This window comes from Dromiciops gliroides, chromosome 3 (assembly GCF_019393635.1).
Source record: "Dromiciops gliroides isolate mDroGli1 chromosome 3, mDroGli1.pri, whole genome shotgun sequence".
NCBI classification, from domain to species: domain Eukaryota; kingdom Metazoa; phylum Chordata; class Mammalia; order Microbiotheria; family Microbiotheriidae; genus Dromiciops; species Dromiciops gliroides.
In genome coordinates, this window is record NC_057863.1 from 608,519,291 (window position 1) to 608,545,393 (window position 26,103).

Sequence of the window (26,103 nt, forward strand, 5' to 3'; positions counted from 1 at the left end):
ACCTGTTGAGGAAAGCCAACAAGTATTAAGTCGACCGTTTACAAAGACTTCATACACAAGGGTGGAGGTCTGCTTTGGCATGATCTTTTGCTTCTTGGGGGGGGGGTGGTAATATGATGCTCTATTTGTGAGAACTGGGGTGACTTAGTATTGTGAAAAGGGAACCATCTGGATCCGAATCCTAGTTATGCTATTTACAGAGAGGAGAGTGTGTAAATTAAGTAAATTACTTATCTCTTTCATTTTCAATTTTCTTATCTACAGTAGACCAGAGATTCTTAATTTTGAGTCCATGTCTACGGAAGGATTTGGGGAGGAAGGGAAGAGTATCTGTTAACTTGGACTGGGGGGGGGGATGGAGAGACTCTATTATTTTCCTTCAACGAGTTAAAAACATGATTCTGAGAAGAGGTACACAGGCTTTACCAGAATGCCAAAGGTACCCAGGACACGAAAGGTTAAAAAGCCCAGGACTAGATAGTATCTAAGGTTCTTCCCACCCTGAATTCCATGTCCCTATTAGTGCTGGCCCTAACTTTTAATAGCCATGGGCTGAGTTTCCTCACCTGTAAAAAGAGGGCTCATGATCATTTTAAGGTATAATGTAAATGTGAACCATTACTAAGTTTGCATAAGGACAGTTAGCAAACTATTTCTATGTGTGTTCTTGTCTCAGCATTCATTTATACCACTTTCCCCAAACTACTGGTTAAGGCATTAATCCCTTTGCCTACCTTTTTTTCTAGACATTCCGCAAACTTCAACTGCTTCAGTAGCTTCTTCTGTTTATTGCTGAAACGATTGTCCTGTTCTGCGCTTGTTCCCTGTGAGAAAAGAACACATCTTAAGTAGAATTCAAAAATGGCATTACCACCCCTAACAATTAATGCTTGACTTAGCTTCTCTACTCAAAGGGTCAGTGCATAAGCAGAACCACAGACTTTTTACAGGTGCACAATGTGCCCCCTACGTGGCTTGACCCTCTTCTGAAGACTCCATTACCATGCTTGCCAAATAATTATGGGGCGGCACTGGCAAAGCATGAAATACACAGGACATTCCAATGGGAAGTACAAAGTGTAATTTTTAAAACACAGAACTAAAAACTATTCTGCTTATTGTTTTTAGTCTTTCAATCATTAATGAGGAAAATATTTTTTAAAACAATGTAACTAAAATCAGATTCTATAATCCCAAACACTAGATTGAAAAGAATACTGGCATAATTAAGATATTCATTTTCAGTTAATAACTTGGAAAAAATGAAAACAAATATATAAAAACTGCCTTTGCAGCAGTGTATCAAGTTCTACTATACTTTACCACCATTCAGATTTGGTCAAAACTAACAAACAAGTTATAATGTGAAGTTCACAAATCAGACACCTGACCTTCATGAAGTAGACTAGTAGCTGTGTGGATTTCATTTTCCACATACATTTTACTGTTTATTAGTTGCTAAACCTATTTCCATCAGAGCAAAACTAAAAAAAAAAAAAAAATCCAATTCAAGCCAGCAACAGTACTAACATGCAACTCTAGCTAGTGATTCAGATTTTATTTTACTCTATAAAATATAAAGAAAAAACCCACCACTTTATTAAAAATATTCAGGCATCTGATGAGCTAAATATGGTGATACATGTAATATTTGCCAAAAGTAGTTGGCAAAGTGCTTCAAACACCTTAAATTAATAGTTTAGGGTTCACATGCAGAGGTAGCTTTTGTAGTTGGGGGAATAGTGTAAGTAATAGATTACTACTCCACCTTTTCCAGGTTCCCACCAATACCTGAAACAAACAGCATTTTTAACTTTAGCATCAAACATTTTGCCTTTTTCCTGCTGGATTATCCTTTGTAAATCAAAACTGAAGGTTCATTTGTTTTTTGCTTACTCTCAAACCATTTAGTTTGGTACCAACGACTACTGAATGTTTTTTCTGTCGTTTATCATCTTTCCCATAAGAGGGCTAAAACACAAAAGTCACTAATTTCTCAATCACTACATTTTATTCACTAACTTACTTTAAAATATAAAGGTGCACCAACGAAATGGCAAATTATGCAAATCTAGTATCTTGGATTAATGTTTAATGCAATTTTATTTTGTAGGTCGCTAGGAAAAAGCCCACTTACATTCTGCAAAAGTGTTAGAAAAAGCTTTCCAGACTTCTATGGGAACTCTAGAGGCCTGATTGTTTAAGCTGGGACTAGACGCGGGTAAATTTCACAAGGCCAACATATAAATGTGGCTCAACCTCACCTTCTCAACTAGAAGCACTCAAAATCGTAAGGTATATATGTACGTATGTGCTTCTGAGGACGCAGTGAGGTACAGGGGGAAGAGAAGAGAATAAGCATTCGTAAGCACTTCTATGCCCCTTTTTACAAGTATTTCATCTGATCCTCACAAACAGCACTTCTGCGGTAGGTGCCCCATTTCTCAGCTGAGGAAACTGAGGCAGACAGGTGAAAGTGACCTGCCCAGGTCCTACAGCTTGAAAGTGAAGCACTTTGTGCTCCAGGTCCGGTGCTCTGTGGCGCTGCTCCAGCAGCTGGCCGGACAGCACTCGCATGCACCAGAATCCAGACTCGGGTTCGAGCCCAGGCACCGCCGCTCTATGTGTGACCTTGGGCGAGTTGTAAAGTGGAGATAAGACTATCTGCCCCGGGGCCTCTCCGAGCCGGGAGATCTCTCGGAGCTGGAAAAACCAACTGGCTCGGTGGAGAAACGTCTTAGCAAACTCTGCCGGCAGGACGCTCCCCGCCCCCCGCCGCCGGCCCCCCAGGTGACCCGCACCACCACGAACTTGCTTCCAAGCCCTCTTGGCCGCCTCCAAAGTTTGCCCGCTGCCCGTTTCCTCCCCCTCTCCTCCACCGCTCGGCCCGAGCCGGATGCCAGCGACTGCGCCCGGAGTCGCGCCGACAGAGCGGCCCCAGAGCCCCCTCGGACCCTCCGCGAGAAGAGGCCCGGACGCGCAGCCCAAGCGGGCGAGGAAGGCGGAAGCTGCCGCTGGCTGCACCCCCGGCGTGGCCCGGCCCCACCGAGCAGCCCAGGTCCCAGGCCCTCACGGGAGGAAGCGTCGCCCGAGTTCCTCATCCGGACCGGGGGCCCGGAGCCGCTCCCTCACCAGGGGCACTCGCCGAGAACCCCCGACCCCCGTGCACGCTGTTGCTCCGAGGCCCGTGGCCTGCTCCCGCGCCCGCTCCCGCGCCCGGCCGACGAGGAAGGCAGGGCTAGGGCGCGCGCCCCCGCCGCCATCTTCCCCCCCCACCCCCCCGCCGCCCGGGCCGAGCCGGGGCCGAGCCGGGGAGGGCGAGCGGGACAGTGCGCAGGGGCGGCCCGGGCCCCTGGCGCGGCTGGCGGGGCGCCGCAGGCCCGCCTCCGCTCCGCTCGGCTCCCGTCGCCGAGCCTCGCCCGCCCCCTGGACCCCGAGCTGGGGCCATCCTGGTCAGGCTCCGCCAGCACTCCCCTCCCGGCCCGGTCCGATCCGGCCCAGTCCCCGGTGTCTCCGACTTACGCGGAAGAATCCCGCGTCCATCTTGCTGCCTCGCACGGCGATCGCTCCCTATCCCACAGTGCACCGCGCCGCCACTGTCGACGCCGACGCCGACGGAAGGCGGGACTGGGGAAAAGGAAACCCGAACTCTTCGGAGCGCGCGCTGAAGGACCGCCCCGCCCCTCCACTTCCGGGCCTGCCCGGCTGGCAAGCTCCCTCTTCGGCAGCGTTTCCGGGCCAGCTCGGCGGCGCGCGAGGTAGCCAGTAGAGGAGAAGAGTCTCGCGGCCAATGGGAAGGGCGGACTTCGGGAGCTCCGCCCCTTTCCTCTCTCCCCTTGGCTTTGACTGGACTGACGAAATTTTTTTTTCCTGTTACGAGCACGTGATGGGACTAGCTCGCGACTTCGCTTTTAGCTGAAAGGCCCGTTCGACGACCCGTAGTCGAAGGCCGTGACCATCTTGGAAGTATAATGTGAGGAGAGATTGGACCGGGCTACTTTCGTGTAGGGAGCGTCAGCAGTTCGGAAGGTGGTGGTTGAGGGTAACCGCGTAACTCAGTCCTCCTGCTCGCCCACCTCTGCCGTTTCACTTAAATAAGTAAATAAATAAATAAATGAACAAATAAGTAAATAAGTGGAAGAAGCCGCACGCCTCGTATTTTCTCGAGTCTTCCGGGCCACGAGGCTGGGGGCGTGCCTGGCGGAGCCGCGTCTTTCTTCCCCTACCCCCGTTAGCTTCCATACGGAAGCCGGGCAGGGTCTGTTTTCCCAGCCGCGGCCGCGTCTCCGCCTCCTCTGCGTGCGTAGGCAGACTCTGGGATTAGTATTCACCCGATGTTGACCCGGCTTCTTAAATACTTACCGACTCCTCTGTAGATTGGAAACTCCTGGAAGGCAAGGACTGGTTTAGTTTGCCTTTGAGCGCCGCGTCTGGCACACAATCGGCGCTTAAGCAATGCTTTTTGCATTGTATTGAAGCGAATTTAGCTTGAAGCCCAGTAGGGAGGGGGAAAATAAAACTAAAACTTTGTGTAAAGCGTGCCCTCCGAGGAAGGAGAAGGAGCCTAGTACGATGCCTGACACGTAGCAGATCATTACACGAGCTAATTAATTGATGGCGATCGCAGATAGATCCCCTAGGGCTAAGGGTGGTCCAGCAAAACTCCCACCTGCTCCTTGGGCAGGGAATGGTCCCATGTTTGGAAAGGGCAAGTAATCAGCTGGAGAGCTGGAGAGCCACGAAGCCATGGGTTGAGGAATAAAGCCCCTGTAATTGACATAACAAGGATGTCCCATGAGCACACAGCCCACGGATTTTCCCAGCCTGGAGACCCATGAAAGGTTCCTTATACTTTTAAGAGCGGAGGGGGGAAAGGTAGGATGAGGCAGTCTGGACAAGGAAAACCACCTTGGTTTGGCTGTGCTATCCTTCCTGCCAGGAACCCCAATGGAAAGGGGTGAGAACGTTAAGAGTCTGAGAGCCAGTTTAAAACAGATTACAAAGTAAAATGGGGGGGGGGCACTTAGAATGTGGTTCAGCTCAGCCTAACCGAGAGTAAAATTCTCATGAGTAGGAATGTAAAGACGTTACTGAAATTCTGGCACTACTGCGACCATTAAGGGAATAGCAGATAACATTGGGCATTAACAATTTTCCATCATTATATTAACAATTTTTTGTCCATTCAATCAAGCAATAAGTATCTGGTTAGGCCTTACAGATCCAAAAGATGTCACGATAGCATCCATACGTGTCTGGGCTCACATCATCTTGGTCCAGTGGGGTGGGTTGGGAGAACTGACTCCTAACATGCCCACTGGAAATCTATTCACATGCACTCAGTAGTAAACAGAATCTGTGATCTCAATAACCAGAACAGGCCCATTCTCTCAAGAGTGTAAATAAAGACCTTTGATACTTTCTCCAACACTGAGTCAGAAATTTTTGAATGCTTTTGTTTTTCATACCATCCACAATAGATGCCTCTGTCTCCCCTCTAACTCTGCACAGTTTGGCTTCTTGTGTCATCATTCAACCAAAACTACTCTCCCTGAAGTTACTAACAAATCCAAAGGCCTTTTCTCAGGCCTCCTTATTCTTCTTGACCTCTCTGCAGCCTTTGATACTGTTGATCACCATCTTCTCCTGATGGTTATTTCTCTCTAGGGTTTTTTGGGGCACCACTCTTTCCTCTCCTGATTCTCCTCTTGCCTATCTGACTCTTTGTTCTTCTTTGCTGGATCTTTATTCAGGTCATGCCCATATCCCAAGGGGCTCCATGCTTGGCTTTCTACTCTCAATATGCTGTTTCACTTGGTGATCTCATCAACTCCCATAGATTCAATTATCTCTATGCTAATGATTCTCATTTAGGTCTATTTATCCAGCCCTAAATTCTCTGCTAACTTCCAGTCTTGAATCTCCAACTGCCTATTAGATATCTCTAACTGGATGTCCTATAGAAATTTTAAACACAAAATATCAAAACCGAATTCATTATTGTTCCCCCTCCCCAAACCCTCCTCCTTTTTAATCTTCCTTATTACTATCCTTCCATGCTCACAATCCAAGTGTCATCCTTGGATCTTCACTTTCTCATCCCTTATATTCAATCAAGGGGCAGCTAGGTGGCACAGTGAATAGAGCACCGGCCCTGGATTCAGGAGGACCAGAGTTCAAATCCAGCCTCAGGCACTTAACACTTACTAGCTGTGTGACCCTGGGCAAGTCACTTAACCCCAATTGCCTCACAAGAAAACAAAAACAAACAAAAAACCAATCCATTTCAAAGGCCGGTCGATTTTACATTTGTGACATCTCTTTTTCTCCTTATCTCTTTTGATAATTCCACTAGCCCAGTGCAGGCCCAATGGATCACCTCATGCCTGGACTCTTAGAATCACCTGCATAGGATGCTCACCATCCTTACTTCCAACTCCCAGCTTCCCATTTATCCTGTGTATATAGACTAACTCACTCATTAATTCTTCAGCAACTGTAGTGTTTCATGACCCATAGCCGTAAAGCAATGGAAGAATACTGGTATTAAGAAGATGGAACTTTATTCTCAGGAGAAGTCTGGGGTCATTTAAGGAGCTTTGCAATTTCTTGAAACCAATCCAGCCCACTTACATCCTGTTTAATTCTGGACCCAACTCATTTCTAGTTGTGCTGTCTATTTGACATATAATAATGGGCAAGGCCCATGTCCCACAAGCTGTAATCTGAACACCCCATATCCACTTGGTTTTTTCTGTGTAGATGGTAAGGCCAAACTCTTTTTGAGGGGCCATGACTGTCTTCCAGGAGGCTTCTCAGTATTCCAGGGGTTGATGCAACTGTCTCTAAAGAATCCCAGATTGGGGGGAGGGTGGGGCAGCTAGGCGGATAAAGCACTGGCCCTAGATTCAGGAGGACCTGAGTTCAAATCCGACCTCAGACACTTGACACTTACTAGCTGTGTGACCTTGGACAAGTCACTTAACCCTCATTGCCCTGTAAAAAAATTTTTTTTAATTAAAATTAAGAATTCCAGATGGGAGCATCCAGCAAACTTTATTCACGAGGAGTCCCTCTTTGCCTTGGATTTGGTCCTGAATTTTCTCTAGGTCAGTGGCAAGCAAACCCCTTTGGGGAGGTATCTTTGCCACCCTGTCTCATTCCTTGATCATGAGACAAGGCTAGTCATTGTTACATCTTTTAAAGAATCCTGAATAAGTTTGATGTTTGAAAAGGAGATTTCTTGTTATAAGAAAGGCTTTAAGACAGTGCTTTGCTCTACTGAATCAAATGTTATTTTATAATCAACAGACAATAAGGACAGTACGATCTTGTTGATCTTTCAGCCAATTGTGTAATGGTAAAGATATAATGTGGACTGCTATGGGTGAAAGCCTGCCTGTTTCCAAACAGTTCCTTCATTGAGAATGTTCTCCATACACATGAGGATGAGTCTCATAAAAATTTTACACAGATGGGAAAGTAAGCATAGAAGTTGAGAGTTATTGATATTCTGACCTTTTTTTTTTTGGTAATAATAAAATCTAATATTTTCCCATACCTTTAGTATCTTCCACTCTTCTTGATAGGAAGGGGGGAAAAGCATTTTTTAATTGCCTACTATGTGTCAGGCACTGTACTGGTATTATCTTGTTTGTTGCCCACAACAACCCTAGAAGGCAGTTGAAGAGTGGAAAATTGGAAGATAGTATAGCAGAAACTAGGCATAGACCAACATCTTATGCCATATACCAAAATAAGGTCAAAATAGGTACATGATTTAGACATAAAGGGTGATACTATAGGTAAATTAGGAGAGGAAGGAATAGTTTACCTCTCAGATCTATGGAGAGGGGAAGAATTTATGACCAAACAAGAGATAGAAAATATGATGAAATGCAAAATGGATCATTTTGAATACGTGCAACGCAGCCAAAATTAGAAGGGAAGCAGAAAGCTGGGAAACAATTTTTACAGCCAGTGTTTCTGATAAAGGCCTCATTTCTAAAATATATAGGGAACTAAATCAAATTTATATGAATGAAAGTCATTCCTCAATTGATAAATGGTCAAAGGATATGAACAGGTAGCTTTCAGATGAAGAAATCAAAGCTATCTATTGCCATATGAAAAAATGCTCTAAATTACTATTGATTAGAGAAATGCAAATTAAAACAACTCTGAGGTAGCATCTCACACCTATCAGATTGGCTAATATTACAAAAAAGGAAAATAATAAATGTTGGGAAGTCGTAGAAAAATTGGAACACTAATGCATTGTTGGTGGAATTGTGAACTGATCCAGCCATTCCAGGGAACAATTTGGAATTATGCCTAAAGGACAATGGGACTGTGCATACCCTTTGACTCAGTAATATCGCTGCTAGGTCTGTGTCCCAAAGAGATCATAAAAAAAGGGAAAAGAACCCACGTGTACAAAAATACTTATAGCAGCTCTCTTTGTGGTGGCAAAAAATTGGAAATAGAGGGAATGCCCATCATTTGGGAAATGGCTGAACAAGTTGTGGTATATGAATATAATGGAGTACTATTGTGCTATAAGAAATGATGAGCAGGCAGATTTCAGAAAAACCTGGAAAGATTTACACAAACTGAGGCTGAATGAAGTGAACAGAACTAAGAGAACATTGCACACAGTAACAGCAACATTGTGTGATGATCAATTGTGATAGACTTAGCTCTTCTCAGCAATACAATGATCCAAGACAATTCCAAAGGACTCATGATGGAAATATTCTCCACATCCAGAAAAAGGAACTGTGGAATCTGAATGCAGATTGAACCATATTGTTTCTACTTTTTTGGTTTTTTTTTTTCTTTTTTTGAGGTTTTCCCCTTTTGTTCTGATTCTTCTTTCACAACATGACTAATGCAGAAATATGTTTATTGTGATTATACATATATAGCCTATATCAGATTGCTTTCTGTCTTGGGGAAGGGGGAAGGAAGGGAAGGAGGGAGAAAAATTTGGAACTGAAAAATAATAAAATAATTTTATGATTAAAAAAACCCCCTACCCTTTCCACTATACCCTAGTGCTGCCACATCTTTCTCTTGTGTGTCATCATCCTTCCATTTTCATCCTTTATTGCCTTTGGAATGATGGCTTTTGGAATGTTGGGTCTCTAGCCAAGTTTTCTTCAAACTGGTTTTACCCGCTATTGCTTCTCTTAGTTTTATGAGGTGAGACTGCTCATAGTCTTCCATCATCCTTCTTGGTAAGATTTTACAAAGAAGTTTATAGTCTCATTCAGTCTTGCCCTTGGCTGACCTTTCCCTCTTCTTGGCAAGTCAGTCAAGTGTTTGCTGACTACAATGCTTTGTAGGCTTTTTAGTCTCTTTTTTATGGCAATTGATTTACATCTGTTTACTATATTTACGAAATTATAGGGGCAGCTAGGTGGCGCAGTGGATAGAACCCTGGCCCTGGATTCAACAGGACCTGAGTTCAAATCCAGCCTCAGACACTTGACATTTACTAGCTGTGTGACTCTGGGCAAGTCACTTAACCCTCATTGCCCCACAAAAACAAACAAACAAAACAGAAATTAGAGTAGTCTGTGTCTATAGTCTTTCTTCCATCCGTATCCTATTTTTAATATTAATAATTTGTTTGAATATAAATTAATAAGCATTAAGTACCTACTATGTACCAGACACTGTGAATGGATCAGAATTGGCTTATTTCCATTGTACAACATGTTTTTTCCTCATTTTGTTTTTATCTTTCTTCTAGCATTGCACTAATAATGATTTTCGCTCTAACAAGCTGATTTAACAAAGTGATTTAGCAATGATTCCTATAGCAGTAATGAGCCACTTCCTCTATAAAAATAAGATCAAATTTGTTTTTGTGTGAAGTTATTCAGCACTCACCATGCAAAGTGCCCACCAATTCTTTTCTTTTAGAAAGTATTTGTGATAAATAGGTATGAGACTGCTAGGTAATCTACAAGTTTTTGGTCTCTCTCATTCTTTATTTCTGATATGTTTTCTAATCTATTTCTTGCCAGCCTCAATTATTCCCACCTTTGCATTTCAGTCACTGAGAATCAGGGCACATACTGCTTTAATGTAGAGGTCTTAGGAAGTCCTTTCCAGAATTTATCTCATCTTCCATCCTGTGCATTAGACATGGGCACATACACTGCAATTATTTCCATGGTAGTCTTTTAGCAGATACATTTATTTATGAAGGGTACTGAAATATGAGGTGATTCATTCCTATGGAATGTTGTTTCTTGTTGGCCCTTGGATGTACAATAAAACCAGCTCCTTTATTTGCCTCTCTAAGGAGAATCTGTGAGCCACCCTTTTATTGAGATGCAACTTCCTCTATCATCAGGTTTTCATGTATAGTGAGAATGTCACAGCTGATGCAGTCTTCTTCCTCTGTTAGTCTATGCACTCACTGGTCATTGGGCAAGGATCTTTAGCGTGCCAAAAGCTGTAGTTGGTAAAGTTTAGAAATGATCTAAAAATCATGTAATTCTTCGAACCTTCCATCCCCCACTCCTATCCAACAATCAGTCATCAATCGTTAAGTGTTTCTTGGTGGAAGGAACTGTGCTAAGTGCCAGAGATAAACAGAGGGGCAAAAACAAGGTTCCTTTCCTTGAGAAACTCACATTCTTTTTTTTTTTTTTTTTTGGTGGGGCAGTGAGGGTGCCCAGGGTCACACAGCTAGTAAGTGTCAAGTGTCTGAGGCAGGATTTGAACTCAGGTCCTCCTGAATTCAGGGCTGGTGCTTTATCCATTGCGCCACCTAGCTGCCCCCGAGGAGCTCACATTCTAATGGAGGAGATACACGGTATGTCTACACTGTCAATGGGAGTTCATCTTGGTCATCTCAGAGGGGAAGCAGTAGGAGGGCATGGAACTGTGCTGGAAACATGCATGCTAAAATCATTTGCCAAGAAAAATCAATATTCCCCACCCTCGTCCCCAGGAACATTGTTCTTGAATTTCTCTGGTAGGCCACTTGGTCAATCACATGTCTCCTGCTGTGTGGTACCTTGAACTGAGAATGTCCACTCTGAGGAGGCAGAGGTGAGAAAACTCTGGGCAAACACATTTAATTGTGTTGGCTTCTGCCCAAGGCAGCCATCATCACTTCCTTGGGATGGAAGAACAGTTAGAAGATTGTGCATTGACTTCCCAGCCACCACTACCACCACCTCAGAACATAGATCCAATCTACTGGTCTGTCCTTTGAATGGGAAAAAGGTGAAAATGGCTAAGAATAGTCTGCCTCTTGTGTAGACTATCCAAACTCCTCCAGAAAGAGTCATTCACTCGAAATCTCCTAGTCACTAATCCTCGGAACATACCCAATCCTTGAAACCCAATCAGAAACAATCTCTTGTCCTCCCAGCAAAGTATCGGTGGGCAGCCCCATTCTTCCTGTGATGAAGCGCCCATCAGGTGCCTCAAAGGCTCAAAACCCCGTAGGCTCAATGGGGAATGCCATTCACTAACACTCACTCCATCATCACCTCGTGGAGAACTTAGAGAAAAGACACAAGGGAGATGTGCTCACTATCTGCTCATTTATAGAAAATATTTTACAAACTTTAAAGCAATCTATAAATGCCAGCTCTTCACGAAAAGGGAGAACCAGCATGAGGAGGAAGGCCCCAGAGCAGAGAGCTAGGAATGGTGGATAGACATTTCTAAACAGGAAGATTTAAGCCTTATATCAATGTAAGGATGCAGTTAAAACTACTCCATTTGGCTCTGGTATCTTCATTAGGTGAGGATGTGACCACATCTCCCTCATCTTCAAAAGAACTTCACTTGATCTATGCATAGCTATTGTCCCATAAAACAATAGGTGTGTCCTCTTACTCCCTTCTTAACTCTTTACAGTCTGGCTTCAGACCTCATCTTTTAAACAAAACCTATCTCTCCAAAGTTCCAATGATCTCTTTTTTTTTGGGGGGGGGGTAGGGGTAGGGCAATGAGGGTTAAGTGACTTGCCCAAGGTCACACAGCCCAATGATCTAATTGTCAAATGCAATGACATTTTCTCTCAGTCCTTATTCTTTTTGACATTTCAACAATTTTTAACACTGTTGATTATCCTCTTCAACTTGATAATGTCTTTTCTCCAGCTTTTAATGACACAACCGTCTCCTGGTTCTCCATCTTCATCCAGGTCATAACCACTAACCATGGGTCTTCCATAGGGCTCTTTCTTGGGCCCTTCTCTTTTCCTTCTACACTACTACTACTTCATTTGGTGAGATAGGCTCCCGTGATTCAAGAGCATCTCTATGCTAATGATTCTCACTCAGATATATTTATCCATCCCTAATCTCTCTGTCGACTACCAGTCTGGCATCTCCAACTGCCTATTGGATATCTTAAACTGAATGTCCTGTAGACATCCTAAACTCAATATATCCCAAACAGAACTCATCTTTTCCCCCAAACCCTCCTCCATCCAAACTTTTCTGTTACTATCAAGGGCCCCACCATCCTCCCAGTCCTCAAGGCTATCAACTTAAATGTATGCAACCCCTCACTCTCTCACCCCCCTATATACAATCTGTTGTTAAGTCATGTCACTACTTCCTTCACTATGTCTCTTGTATATGCACCCTTTTCTTCTCTGACACTGCCACCTCTTCTATTGCAGGATCTCATCATATCCTACGGGGACTATTGCAATGGCCTCTTGGCAGGTCTGTCTGCTTTAAGTCCCTCCCTACTCTAATTCATCCTCCATTTAGCCATCAAAATTGTTTTACTAAAGCACAAGCCTGATCATGTCAATCAACCTCCCACCCCCACCCCCTCCCCCCACTAAATAAATAAATAAATTCCAGTGGCTCCCTATCACCTCTAGGGGCACTAGCTGTCTCCCATACTTGTAATGTTCTCCTTTCTCATCTCTGCCTACTGGCTTCCCCAACTTCCTTCAAGTTCCAGATAAATCCTACCTTCTAGAGGAGGGCTTTCCCAATTATCTTTTTTTTTTAAAGCTTTTATTCTATTTATTTTTAAATTTTATTTATTTATTTATTTTTGGGTGAGGCCATTGGGGTTAAGTGACTTGCCCAGGGCCACACAGCTAGTAAGTGTCTGAGGCTAGATTTGAACTCAGGTCCTCCTGAATCCAGGGCAGGTGCTCTATCCACTGAGCCATCTAGCTGCCCCCCACCCCAATTATCTTATGTCTAGTGCCTCCCCTCTGTTGAGTATTACTTTCTATCCTGTGTATAGCTTATTTGTACATATTTATCTGTTTTCTCCTTCATTAGATTGCTCTTTCAGGGCAGGGACTGTCTTTTACCTTCCTCTGTATCTCTGGCAATTAGCACAATGTTTAGCACATTGTAGGAAATTTAGTAAATGTTTTTCTGACTGGCAGAACAGTTTTTGAGTGAATAGAACAATCTGAACAAAGTATGAGTAGGGCTTGTATACCTCCTTGAATCAATCAAGGCTATTGTGTGAGAAACTGGGTCATACTCAAAGCAATTTGTATAAAAGAGAGAAACTACCTCAGGAGTGGAGGAAGAAGATTCAGAGGTGTGAATCTGAGGCTTTGGAGCTAGTATGGGGCTGAGCTTTGGAAGAGAAGGGAGATACTGAAGAGAATCATTGACTCAAAAGGTACTTAGCAGAGGAAAACCTAGGCTGAGGGAAGTACCAGGGGAAGGTTAGTTCCCCTTTTGAAGCCTGTCTATCTAGAGTCTCATCTGCTGTTTTGTAACCCAAATGTTTCCAGAAAACTGAATTTTGCCTCAATCACAAAGGACCTAGGGGTTAACTAGAGTTAGATATAAGTTTAAGGCTAGGCAGAGAGCCTACCTTCTCTCTAGGTGTTAGGAATTTTTCTAACTGGAGCTTTAGAGTGTGTAAAACTTAGACCTTTTAAAATCTAAAATCAATGAGTACATTGCAAAAGTAGAATGAACTGCCTTAGGTAGTGAGGTGTGGTGTGGGTTGCATCTCAGTAGAAGTCTTTAATCAAAGGCTGGATGACCAGTTTGGGGGAAGGGGCAGAATTTTGTAGAGAGGATAGGTCCAGGTGTCTCAGAGATAGTGATGGGACCAATACCTACAGGGACTCCTCTCTCCAATTTCTCTTCAACATGAATTAGGCATGAAAAGAGGACACAGCCAGGACTTGATTGACTAGAAGTCGGGCAAGGGTCAAACTGTGCCTTCCTTGATGCAGCTTCCTGGTGTCCTCTAGCTATGTGACAGAAAATTGTTACTACCCAATGTTACTTGCTACTCCCTTAATGGTCCCAGTAGTGTCAGAATTTCACTAATGTCTTTGCATTCCTACTCTACTCTAGATTGAGCTGAACCACACTCTAAATCCTCCCACCCAGGGATTTTATTTTGCAACCTAGCTTAAGCTGGATCTCAGCTTCTAAAATTCTTGCCCCTTTCCAATGGGATTCTTGGCATGAAGGACAAATCAGCCAGAATGAAGTAGTTTTCTTCACCCAGACTGCCCAGGGCCACTGGGGTCTCATGACCAGGCCTTGCTACCTCCGAATACTACCTTTTCCCCCTCCCCTCCTAAAAGTATAAAGAATCTTTCGTGGGTCTCCTGGTTGGGAAAATCCATTGGTCTCTGTGCTCATGGGACATCCCCCCCCCAGAGTGGGAGGTTTGCCACCCTGTTATCTCAATTAAAGAGACTTTATTCCTCAACTTGTGGCTTTATTTTAGGACTTGGCATGTGTTTATGTGACTTCTTGGTCATCTAGAGGCATAACAGGTCCCAGTCACAGGCTCAGGGCTGTTCTAACTTGGTGGATGCCATAAGACTTCATGAGTTACCACTACTGGACAGATACATTTCGGGACAGACTAGCTGGGGAAAGTAGAGAGCAGATAATGGAAGGGAATAAGCATTTACGTAGTGTCTAATATCTGCCAGGCCCTCTACTGAGCACATTGCCAATCTTCACAACAGCAGGTTGATTGACATGCCCTGAGTCACACAGCTACTAAGTGTGAATTTTGAATTCAGGTCCTCCTGACTCCCGGCCTAATGCTCTATCAACTGCACAACCTCCCTGCCTTAAGAAGGTAAGAGATTCAAGGGGCCTGAATCCAGTCAGAGGTGAGAGTGTCAGAGCCCTTAGAGATGGTGAAAACAGAACTGGCAGGGCTAACAGCTTCAGTTGGTCAGGACAATCCACAGCTATTTGTTCTCCTCCAAAGGGCTCAGACTCTTTTTCTGGGCAAACCCCCCCCCCACTTGCCCGATCAGTTTAATCAATCACATGACCATAAGCCATAATTATTGAATCCTATGAGTTTGGGAGTTTGGGACTGACTGAGAAAGGAAACCAGCCTTTGGGAATGGTGGCTCAAAAAGTAATAGAGGTGGGGCAGTTAGGTGGCACAGTGGATAAAGCACAGCCCTGGAGTCAGGAGTACCTGAATTCAAATCTGGCCTCAGACACTTAACACTTACTAGCTGTGTGACCCTGGGCAAGTCACTTAACCCCAATTGCCTCACTAAAAAAAAGAAAAGTAATAGAGGAGGGGCAGCTAGGTGGAGCAGTGGATAAAGCACCAGCCCTGGATTCAGGAGGACCTGAGTTCAAAGCCAGCCTCAGACACTTAACACTTACTAGCTGTGTGACCCTGAGAAAGTCACTTAACACCAATTGCCTCACCAAAAAAAAAAGTAATAGAGGAGAGAAAGAGCTTCTCCTTGCTTGGATTGTTTTTAGTATATTCTGGAAGACACCCACTAGAGTTTCCTTGGGCCCTGGGAAAAAGAGAGCAAGGAGACGAGTAGTCAGAGGGGTGGGGGCATGGGGGTGGTGTGGTTGTATTCTTTTGTTCTGTAGTACCCCATCAAGGTCATGCACCCCTCTTTTCACTGAAATGTTTATTGAATTAAATTAGATTGTACCAAGATCTTCCTGTTTCAGGGTCATAACTAGAATGAGGTAAATGCAGCTTTGCCATAGGTTATGAAACTCTGAGGCAGAGGGGTGCTGGTAAATGTTTAACAAAGGGCTCTCCAGGAAAAAAGAAAGTACATTACACATTTTAAAATGTAATCTTCAATAGCAACATTTTCTCTATCACTTTCTTCAGTCCAGCTAATCAACAAAACAGTAAATCTTGTTCTGCAGATTTCTGAGGTATAAATGCTCACACTGAAAATTTAACCATCAGGGCCATTAGAAGTTGTCTCCAGCATATCCCCTGCTTTCAGGATGCTAAAAGTAGCTTCCTGAAGTGTGTGCACGTGTGCATGTGCATGTGCATGTGCGTGTGTGTGTGTGTGTGTGTGTGTGTGTGTGTGTGTGTACACACGAATATAAATAAAGAGACAAATAAATAACTAGTTACATTCCAGGCCTGGTTTCAAGTTGAATCTCCTTCCTCTACTGGGAGAGTCCTATGGGGGAGATAAGATACCAACACAGATAATGATATTATCCAGCATTGCCTATATGCTAGGCAAGTGTTACTGTGGGATACAGAAGGAGCAAAAGACAATCCCTTCACTCAAGGAGCTTATAGTCTAATGGATATCATTAGAATAATTTGCCCCCCACCAAAAAAAAAAAAAAAAAGAAAGAAAGAATAATTTGCACTTTGCCCTGGTTCCTTACACCTCATTTAGGCCTCATTGACCTTTTTTGTTTGTTTGTTTTGTTTGTTTTGCAGGGCAATGAGGGTTAAGTGATTTGTCCAGGGTCACACAGCTATTAAGTGTCACGTGTCTGAGGTCACATTTGAACTCAGGTCCTCCTGAATCCAGGGCCAGTGCTTTATCCACTGCACCACCTAGCTGCCCCCCTCATTGACCTTTTGATTGATTGATTACAAACAGCTTGGCATCACTTCTTATAGAAGGTCTTTCAGATACCCTAGCTTATTAGCACTCTCTCCCTCCTGAAATTACTTTGTATTACTTGGACACTGAATGAAAGTGCACACTATGTGCCTTCTGATACAAATACCGGAAAGCAAGACAGTCCCTGCCTCTGAGAAGCTAACAGTAATAGTGAAGACACACAAAGGATGGGAGTTAAAAGGGCAGGGCAGAGTGTGGTTTGGAAACCAAAGGAAAGTTTAGGTAAAAGCTTGGTTCCAAACCATATTAGGTGAAAGTTCATCTATCAGGCAGGGCCCAGGGTGGTAACAGGGACAAAGTCCAAGTGTCTGGTGGAAGTGGGGGTGGGCAGGATGAAGTTGATGGCTGGAGTCAGGTAGCATGGTTTAGAATCGGCTGGAAAGGGTTTCTCTTTTCTGTCACTGCATCCCCACAGCCCAACTCCGGGCATTTGCCCACAGGAGGGGCTTAATCAATGCTTGCTGAATTGAATTAAGTGCCCTATGTTCCGTACAATTTCTGTCTCTCTCTCTGTCAGTTCATAGAGTATCTGTGCTATGTGCATGAGGTCTTCCTCTGGGCTGTTTAATGTTTCACGGATCTGGAATCTCAGAGTGTGGAGATTGTCTCTAGCTCAATCTGTGTCTGAACAAGAATTCTTTCTACATTGTAGAGGACAATTGATCTTCTAGCCTTTGCTTGACAAGCAACTAGGGGAGGGGGAGAGAAGAAGGAACCTGCTACAACCCAACATAGCTATTTGGGGGTAGCTCTAACTGTTAGGAAGATGTTCCTTCCATTCATAGTTCGATGGATTTGTGATCTTTAAGAATGGGGATCACCTAATTCCAAAGGACACATCACAAAAAATGCCAGCTGAAGAACTCTGAATACAGATTGAAGCGTACTTTTGAAACTTTTGTTATTTTTTTTTTGTTTTATTTGGTTTGTGTTTTCTTTTGCAACATGGCTAATAATTATGGAAACATGTTTGGCATGACTTCACTTGTATAATTGAAATAAAATTGCTTTGCCTTCTTAGGGAGGAGGGAGGTATGAGAGGGAAGGAGGAAATTTGGAACTCAAATTAAAAACATTTTTTTTTACATGTAATTGGGAAATATTGAATGAAATAAAATTTAAAATATATCTATTTTTTGCGGGGCAATGAGGGTTAAGTGACTTGCCCAGGGTCACACAGCTAGTAAGTGTCAAGTGTCTGAGGCCAGATCTGAACTCAGGTCGTCCTAAATCCAGGGCCGGGGCTTTATCTACTGTACCACCTAGCTGCCCCTAAAATATTTTTAAAAAGAAAAAAAAGAATGCAGATCACTACACCTCCATGCCTGCATATCAACTCTCCAATTTTTGCCTATGATTTCCCATAAATCCTCCAAAGGGAGTTCACTCACAAGGCTATGGACTTTCTCCTAGACCTCTTGATATATTGCAAACACTAATACAGCACACAGATTCTCCATAAGTTATCTTTATTGGAGGCTGAGGGAACATCAACAATCTACCAAGCTATATTTGTTTACCTGTTTCCTCCTCTAAATAAAAATGCAATAAGGTCATTTCCACCTGTACTAAGAGCATCTTCAATTAAGGATATTGGTAGGGACAAGATAGACTTTGGCAAGCAATAGTCTACATGTTTACCATTAGACAAGTGATTGAAAGATGAAGAGAAGCCAAGGTCCCATTGTGTTGATTGTTGTTTTTTTCCAAAAGCATTTGATTAGGTAGGACAAAGTGCTGTCATAAAGGACTCCAACCAACTTGAGGTATCTTCTATCCACAGGTCAAAATCACTCAAGATTCCTTAAAAGATCTAACAGAGAGAACCTTATTCGATGACCTTCTGATTCTAAGTACCAGGTAACGTATGTGCAGCCCCAGTGCCAAGGACCATGGATATGAGATAAATGCTTTGCCATGTGTAAAGTGCAGGGTGGAGTTGGTTTTGAGTTTCTTGCAGCCTTGCAGTTGCTTTAGATTCTTCCATCTTCCAGCTTTGGAGGAGACCAACCCCACTTCTGGTTGCTGAAGGAAAAGACTGAGAAGAAGCTGCCATGAGAGGAGCTGGCACTCAAGCCTGGGATATAAGGTTGGGGGCGGGGGCGGGGTCCTCTTTCTCCCATTAATGAAACAATGATCAGAAGTTAGTTTGAACCTGAAAATCACATCCTTTAAACTAACAATAAGAGAACTGATAGAATTCTAGCCTGGCACCCCCTCCCTCTGAGGGAGAAGAAATTAAAGTCTCCCTTGGAGAAGGGTTGGGGGAAGAGTAGTCTAGAGGATGTTCCATGCTACAGTTGAGAGATGGCCCTTGGAACATGTGGTGTCTCACAACATATAAAACAAAGAGATAAGGGGCAGCTAGATGATGCAGTGGATAAAGCACTTGCCCTGGAGTCAGGAGTACCTGAGTTCAAATATGGCCTTAGACGCTTGACACTTACTAGCTGTGTGACTCTGGGCATGTCACTTAACCCTCATTGCCCCACAGAAAAAAACAACAAACAAAAAGAAAAAAAAACACAAAAAACCCCAGCAAAGAGATATATGCTCCCTAATGGTGTTCACCACTGTGAATCAAATTCAAAAGGGACTTCCTGTGAATGGTGTGGTCCTTGAAATGCTCCAGTTTGCAGCTGATATTATACTGGTTACATCAAACTCTAGAACATTTCTGAGCCTCTGAGATCTGTAATCATTCAAGAGTTTGACTTGACCATCCACACAGAGATAAACAAGTGGATGAAAAATGTCTGTTGTCCAGATTATGACATACAGTTGGATGGACAACTTATATCCATCAGCATTTATATTTGGGACAGACAATACTATAATATTGACTCTCCTGGCTTCCATTGAAGGCTTGGTAGATTACATCTTCACCTCTCCACAGGGTTCTCCGGTATCCTTAAAGTAATTTAGAGTACTTAGTCTCTCTGCCATCAGCTCCATCCCCTATCAATAGTGTTCTCTCAAGTGTAGGGGTGGAGTCCCCTCTACTACAATTTGATTTAATCACTAACAGTTGGATTGGCTCTTACAAAGAAATATTTACTTCAAAACATATAATCACAAATATGAAGACTTACTCTTCCAGTGGGTATAATAGGCAGCTAGGTAGAGCAGTGGATAAAATGCCATGAGTCAAGAAGACCTAATTTCAAATCTGGCCTCAGACACTTAGTAGCTGTGTGATTCTGGACAAATCACGTAACCCTGTTTGCCTTAGTTTGCCATCTGTAAAATGAGGTGGAGAAGGATGGCAAATCACTCCAGTATCTTTGCCAAGAAAACTCCAAAAAGGATCACCAAGAGTAGAACACAACTGAAAACTAGTAAACAATAGGCACAATCACATATATACAAATCTACTTCCCCTAACACTTGGGAGGCATACCCCACCGCCCCTCCCCACCACCACTTCAGTCTAGGGGTGGGAGGGCATTAGGCACATAGTTTAGCTCAGTTCCTATAGAGAATAGTCCCAAATACTAAGTCCAAAATCCTCTTTGGGCTCGAGTCCAAGGCATTATGGCTTCTCAGGGCTTTCCTGCTGGGCTGGCTGGTTGTAACATCCAGCCTGGAATTCAGGATTGGCTTCCTGTAGATAGGATTTTAGCTGGGATTTGGAGGAAGCTGGGAAAGCCAGGAAGTAGAAATGAGGAAGGAAAACAATTCCAGGCACAGGGGACAGCCAGAGAAAAGACTTAGTATTGGGAGATGGAGAGGAGACCAGTATTACTAGATCAAAGAGTATGTAGGAGTTAGGAAGGTATAAGAAGTCTGGAAAGTTAGGGGTCAACTTGTGAAGGGCTGAAAAGAGGATTTTGTATTTGATAATGTAGGTGACAGAGAGCTACTGGAATTTATTGAATGATGTGTGTGTGTGTATGAGAGAGAGAGAGAGAGAGAGAGAGAGAGAGAGAGAGAGAGAGAAGAGGGAGGGTGGGAGGTGGTCAGACCTGTGCTTTAAAAGAAAGATTAATTTGGCAGCTGAATGGAAGACAGGATTAGAGTAAAAGCAAGGCAAAGAGGTCAATTGAAAGGCAATTGTAATAGTCCAGGCATGTGTAGATGAGGATTTGCACCAGGATGATATCAGTATTAGAAGAGCGATCATATAGAGAGATGTTATAAAGCTAAAATCTTGGCAGGGCTTGGTAATAGATTGGATATGAAGAGGGAGCGAGCGAGAGAGAGAGCGAGAGCGAGAGCGAGAGCGAGAGCGAGAGAGAGAGAGAGAGAGAGAGAGAGAGAGAGAGAGAGAGAGAAAGAGAGAGCGAGGAATCAAGGATAATATCTAGTTTTCTAGCCTAGGTATGAGTGGGAAGAAGAGTGTTCCCTGGACAATAACAGGGAAGTTCAGAAGAGAGGAAAGGTGATGAGTGGAGTTTTGACCATGTTGAATTTAAGAATCTAATTAGACATCCTATTTGAGATGTCAAATAACAGTTGAAAATGTGAGACTGGAGAATAGGAGAGAAGTCAGTATACCTGAGAATCGTCAGCTTGGAGATGATAATTGAATACGTGAGAATTTATGAGAAACAGTATAGAGGGAGAAAATAACCCTGGGGGACATTCAGTGTTTCATTTATAATATAGTTTTTGTTTTTGTTTTTGTAGGGCAATGAGGGTTAAGTGACTTGCCCAGGGTCACACAGCTAGTTAAGTGTCAAATGTCTGAGGCTGGATTTGAACTCAGGTACTCCTGAATTCAAGGCCAGTGCTTTATCTACTGCCCCATCTAGCTGCCCCCCTATAATATAGTTTTAAACAGTTAAAAAAATCTATGGCCTCAATTCTTCCAGGAATTCTTGTTGACCTTGTGGCCAAGCTGTGTTTTCCTTTGAGACATTACTTGTAGATATTTTGGAGTTGTTTTCTTCTGGGTTTCCGCCTGGGATATCCTTTTCTCCATAATGGATCTTTACCATAGGAATCTATGTTCATTTATTCTTCCAGCTTTTCTTTTTGATGATGATTTTGCATTAGGGATAGGCTATACAGACTTAGAGGAAAAATGTTTCAGCCTTGTAAAGGTTCTGGTCTGACATGTCTCAGGTATTGCTGCTGTATCATCCTCCTCCAGGCATTGGCTACTTTAAGTATTTTTCAAGTATCTCAGGAATGGTTCAGGACAGGGAGTTGCAAATTTTCAGTGTGCCTGAAGGAGTCTGATCTAAGGCATGATCTGATCACTGCCTTCCTGGACTGAGTTGAAGGCTCTTGACCTCAGTTTGGGTTTGTACAACTTCAAATTTGCCCTTGGGTATAGTACCAGTAGACAGTTGCTAACTCCACTCCCTATCAGCTAGCTGGAAGGTTCTGCAGTTTCAGAGACAGAGCTGAAGGAAGAGCCATGGTGTGTGCCTGAATATTGAATCCAAGATCCCATGTCTGGATGATACCCATAAATTGGATCCATTATCTTTTACTGGGATCAGAGCAACAGAGTTACTGACCCATCCTTATTCTGTATTTCTTGCCATGGCTCCTATGTGATAGTTTCCATTTGTGAGCTTGAAAAATGACTGTTTTTTCCTAAATTCCCCAATCACCACTTCATCTGGCACTTTTCCTTCATCCTTGTTGCAGTAGATGTGGGAAAGAGCTGGGTTGGACTGATTTCTCTTCCTCTGACATTTTTGCTGGTCTCTGCTCCATTGGTAACTTAACCGAGTGCATATGGGTAATTGTATTACTTCTTCTTTTTTCTTTTCTTTTCTTTTCTTTTTTTTCCTTCAGGGCAATGAGGATTAAGTGACTTGCCCAGGGTCACACAGCTAGTAAGTGTCAAGTGTCTGAGGTCAGATTTGAACTCATTTCCTCCTGAATCCAGGGTTGGTGTTTTATCCACTGTGCCACCTAGCTGCCCAATTGTATTACTTTTTTTTTTTTTTGCGGGGCAATGGGGTGTTAAGTGACTTGCCCAGGGTCACACAGCTAGTACGTGTCAAGTGTCTGAGGCTGTATTTGAACTCAGGTACTCCTGAATCCAGGGCCAGTGCTCTATCCACTGCGCCATCTAGCTGCCCCCCAATTATATTACTTCTTACAGGACTGTTCTACCCTTTTGTGCTCCTCCATCACCTGTCTTTCCTTCCATCTTCTGTATGTATGTTTTGAAAATCCAGGTTGGTTGGTTGAATGAACAAGAAAACATTTATTTAGCTCTTACTGTATCTAAAGCATTGTACTATTGCTGGGAATATAAGTAAAAAAAGTGTTTTCTGAGTTTTCACATTGTTCTTTTTTCCTTCCCCCATCCAAAGGACTTTTGCTTTCAGGATTTCATATTTGAGAGCTGCCTATCCTTCCCGAGCTGACTCCCCTTAGAATAGTTTTTTCCATAGCATTCCAACTATCTCTTTGTGCCATTTTGGGATCTGTTCTCCCCAAATTTGGAATGCATAGAATTTTCTGTCTGTACCCCCCCCATCATCCTCTGTCACACATTTTAAGATGGAATGGTCACTTCCTCTATGGGGCCTATCATTCCCATCCCAGCAGCCGGTTCACTCGTATTGGTTCAAATCAGATCCAGAATAGAGTCTGCTTTTGTTGGTTCCTCCAGATTTTGAAGGATCAAATGATCATGAAGCGCTGTCAAAATATTGACAAGGTGCTCTGCTGTGCCAAGAGTGAGAGCACTCCAGCAGATGTCTGATGGAAAACAAAAGTCTCATTATTAGATCGTGTCTCTGCCAGATGAATCATGTCTCCTGGACTCCTCATCTATTTCCCTTTTTTGTTCTGATGATCTGTAAAATCCTCCCATAGCCACTGGGGGTATCCCTTCTCACATGTGGGCCCCCACAGAAAAGCTACCTGTAGGTCCAATGTATTCTCTGAATTGCAAGGGAAGGGAACAAGCATTTATTAAGTGCCTATGGTATATCAGACTCTGTGCTATATGCTTTATCAATATCTCATTCTAGCCTCACAATAACCCTGGGAGGGAGGTGCTATGGTGAGTCCCATTTTACAGTGGAGGAAATTGAAGCAGACAGAGGTGGTGACTCGCCCAAGGTCACACAGTTAGTGAAAATGTCTGAGACTGGATTTGAACTCAGATTTTCCTGTCTCCAGGGCCAGAGTTTTATCCATTGTGTTACCTAGCTGCTTCTCAGAACCATAGCTCACTGATGAGAATACTTTTATTACTCATCCAGTTAACACATTAGTTCAAGTAATAGAAATTTAATCAAGAAAAGATTCTTCCCATTGTGTGCATGGAGTATACTTTTCAACAGGTCATTCATTCTACCAGCAATAGGGAGGGCACATATGAAGGGATCACAGACGACCAAGGAAAGCTCCTGGGTACAGGGAAGGGGAGTGGCTGGGGATGTGTTAGGAAACCACGTGGTGCTGATTCTTCTCCTTCTCCTCTTCCTTCCCTTCCCTGTTCTTTGTCTTTCCTTGCATCTGTCACTTCCTTTTCATAGAATTCTCAGAGCTGGAAGTGATATGTGAGGTCATCTATTCTAATTTGCTGCTCCTGCTCCACTCAGGCCATCTTCACCTCATGTGTGAATTATTGCAACAGTATCCTACTTCTTTTTGTTTGTTTGTTTTTTGTTTTTTTTGTGAGGCAATCGGGGTTAAGTGACTTGTCCAGGGTCACACAGCTAGTAAGTGTTAAGGGTCTGAAGCCAGATTTGAACTCAGGTCCTCCTGAATCCAGGGCTGGTGCTTTATCCACTGAGCCACCTAGCTGTCCCATCCTCTTCTACTTCTAATCTGACCCACACAGTGCATCCAGATTAATTTTCCTAAACTCTAATCCTACAAATTTCTTTTTAAATTCAATTATATTTCATTTTAGTTTTGAATTCTTCCCTTCCCTCTTTTTCTCTTATCATTTGAGAAGGCAAGAAAAACAAAACTCTTTATGAATATATTTAGTCATGCTAAATAAATTCCTTCATTAGCTATGACTCCCCTATTCCTCCCCCACAAAAAAAAAAAAGAAAAAGAAAGAAAGGAAGAAAAGAAGATATGTTCTAATCAGCATTCTTATTGCATCTACTCTCTGTCTGGAGGTATAGAACAGGGTTTCTTAAATTTTTTCTACTCACGACACCTTTTTGCCCAAGAAATTTTTATGTGACCCTGGGTATATAGGTATAGAAAATAAGTATACATAACCTTTTACTGTTGCCAAATTTTTCTCACAGCTCCCACATTCAGTAACACAGCCCCATGGGGTTGTGACCCACAGTTTAAGAAGCTTTGGTATAGAGTATGTTTCATTATGAATTCTTTGGAATTGTCATCGGTCATTTGTGGTGATCAGAATTCCTAAGTCTTTCAAAGCTGATTATCTTTGTAATATTGTTATGATTGTGTAAATTGTTCTCCTAGTTCACTTTATATCAATTCATACAAGTCTTCTCAGGTTTTTCAGAATCTTCTCCATTTCCAATTCTTTGCCACCACAAAAAAGAATTATTGTAAGTATTTTTGTTCATCTTGCTTTAATGTCTCCGACCCCCAGCTTTCCACACAATGTCCCCAGATTTTTTTTCTGAGGGACTGTGTAATTGCATGTCATGAACTAGGCAATATGCTTTCTTCATCCACTTGATTTTTCCTATGTGGATTTCTGGTTAATCCCTTTGACGTGATCCTGGATGCATTTGACAGAAAAATCATTAATATAATGACAGAAATTGTTAATGTCAAATGTAATATAGATTGCCACTCCCTTAATGATCCTAGCAGTGTCAGAATTCCAGTAATGTCTTTACATTCTACTCTTAAGATATTTACTCTTTTTTTTTAATTTAATTTTTTTTTTTTTTAGTGAGGCAATTGGGGTTAAGTGACTTGCCCAGGATCACACAGTTAGTAAGTGTTAAGTGTCTGAGGCCAGATTTGAACTCAGGTCCTCCTGACTCCAGGGCTGGTGCTTTATCCACTGTGCCACCTAGCTGCCCCAAGATATTTACTCTTAATTATGTTGAGTGGAACCACATCCTAAGTCCCCTCACCCAGGGATTTTACCTTGTAAAAAAAAAAGAGAAAAGAAACTGAGATCCAGCTCCAAATAATAAAAGGAGAGAAGTAAAAAGAGAGGGATGGTATTAGCATGGGGATCCTGGCAACATGAAGGACAAAACAGCCAGAATGAAGTGGTTTTCCTTGCCCAGACTGCCAAGGGCCACTGGGGTCTCATGATCGGGCCTTCTCTCATACTACCTTTCCCCCCTCCCCTCCTA

At 43.0% G+C, this 26,103-nt stretch overlaps 1 protein-coding gene across 16 annotated transcripts in view; it reads right to left on the reverse strand.

Moving 5' to 3' along the window:
* The window catches only part of SRRM1 (serine and arginine repetitive matrix 1), a 36,885-nt gene extending 33,225 nt beyond the window's left edge, over positions 1-3,660 (reverse strand). For 15 of the 16 annotated variants that reach the window (XM_043992336.1, XM_043992329.1, XM_043992335.1 and 12 more), the window contains exons 1-3: positions 3,523-3,660; positions 735-824; positions 1-2 (exon numbers count right to left, since the gene is read on the reverse strand). The exon at positions 1-2 is cut by the window's left edge and continues 121 nt beyond it. In XM_043992336.1, the coding sequence (XP_043848271.1) occupies positions 1-2; positions 735-824; positions 3,523-3,543 (113 nt within the window). In that variant the 5' untranslated portion in view covers positions 3,544-3,660. Of the gene's footprint in view, positions 3-734; positions 825-3,522 lie in introns of those variants that run through there. The other variant, XM_043992339.1, reaches the window with a different exon arrangement.
* Between the last annotated feature and the right edge of the window lie 22,443 nt (positions 3,661-26,103).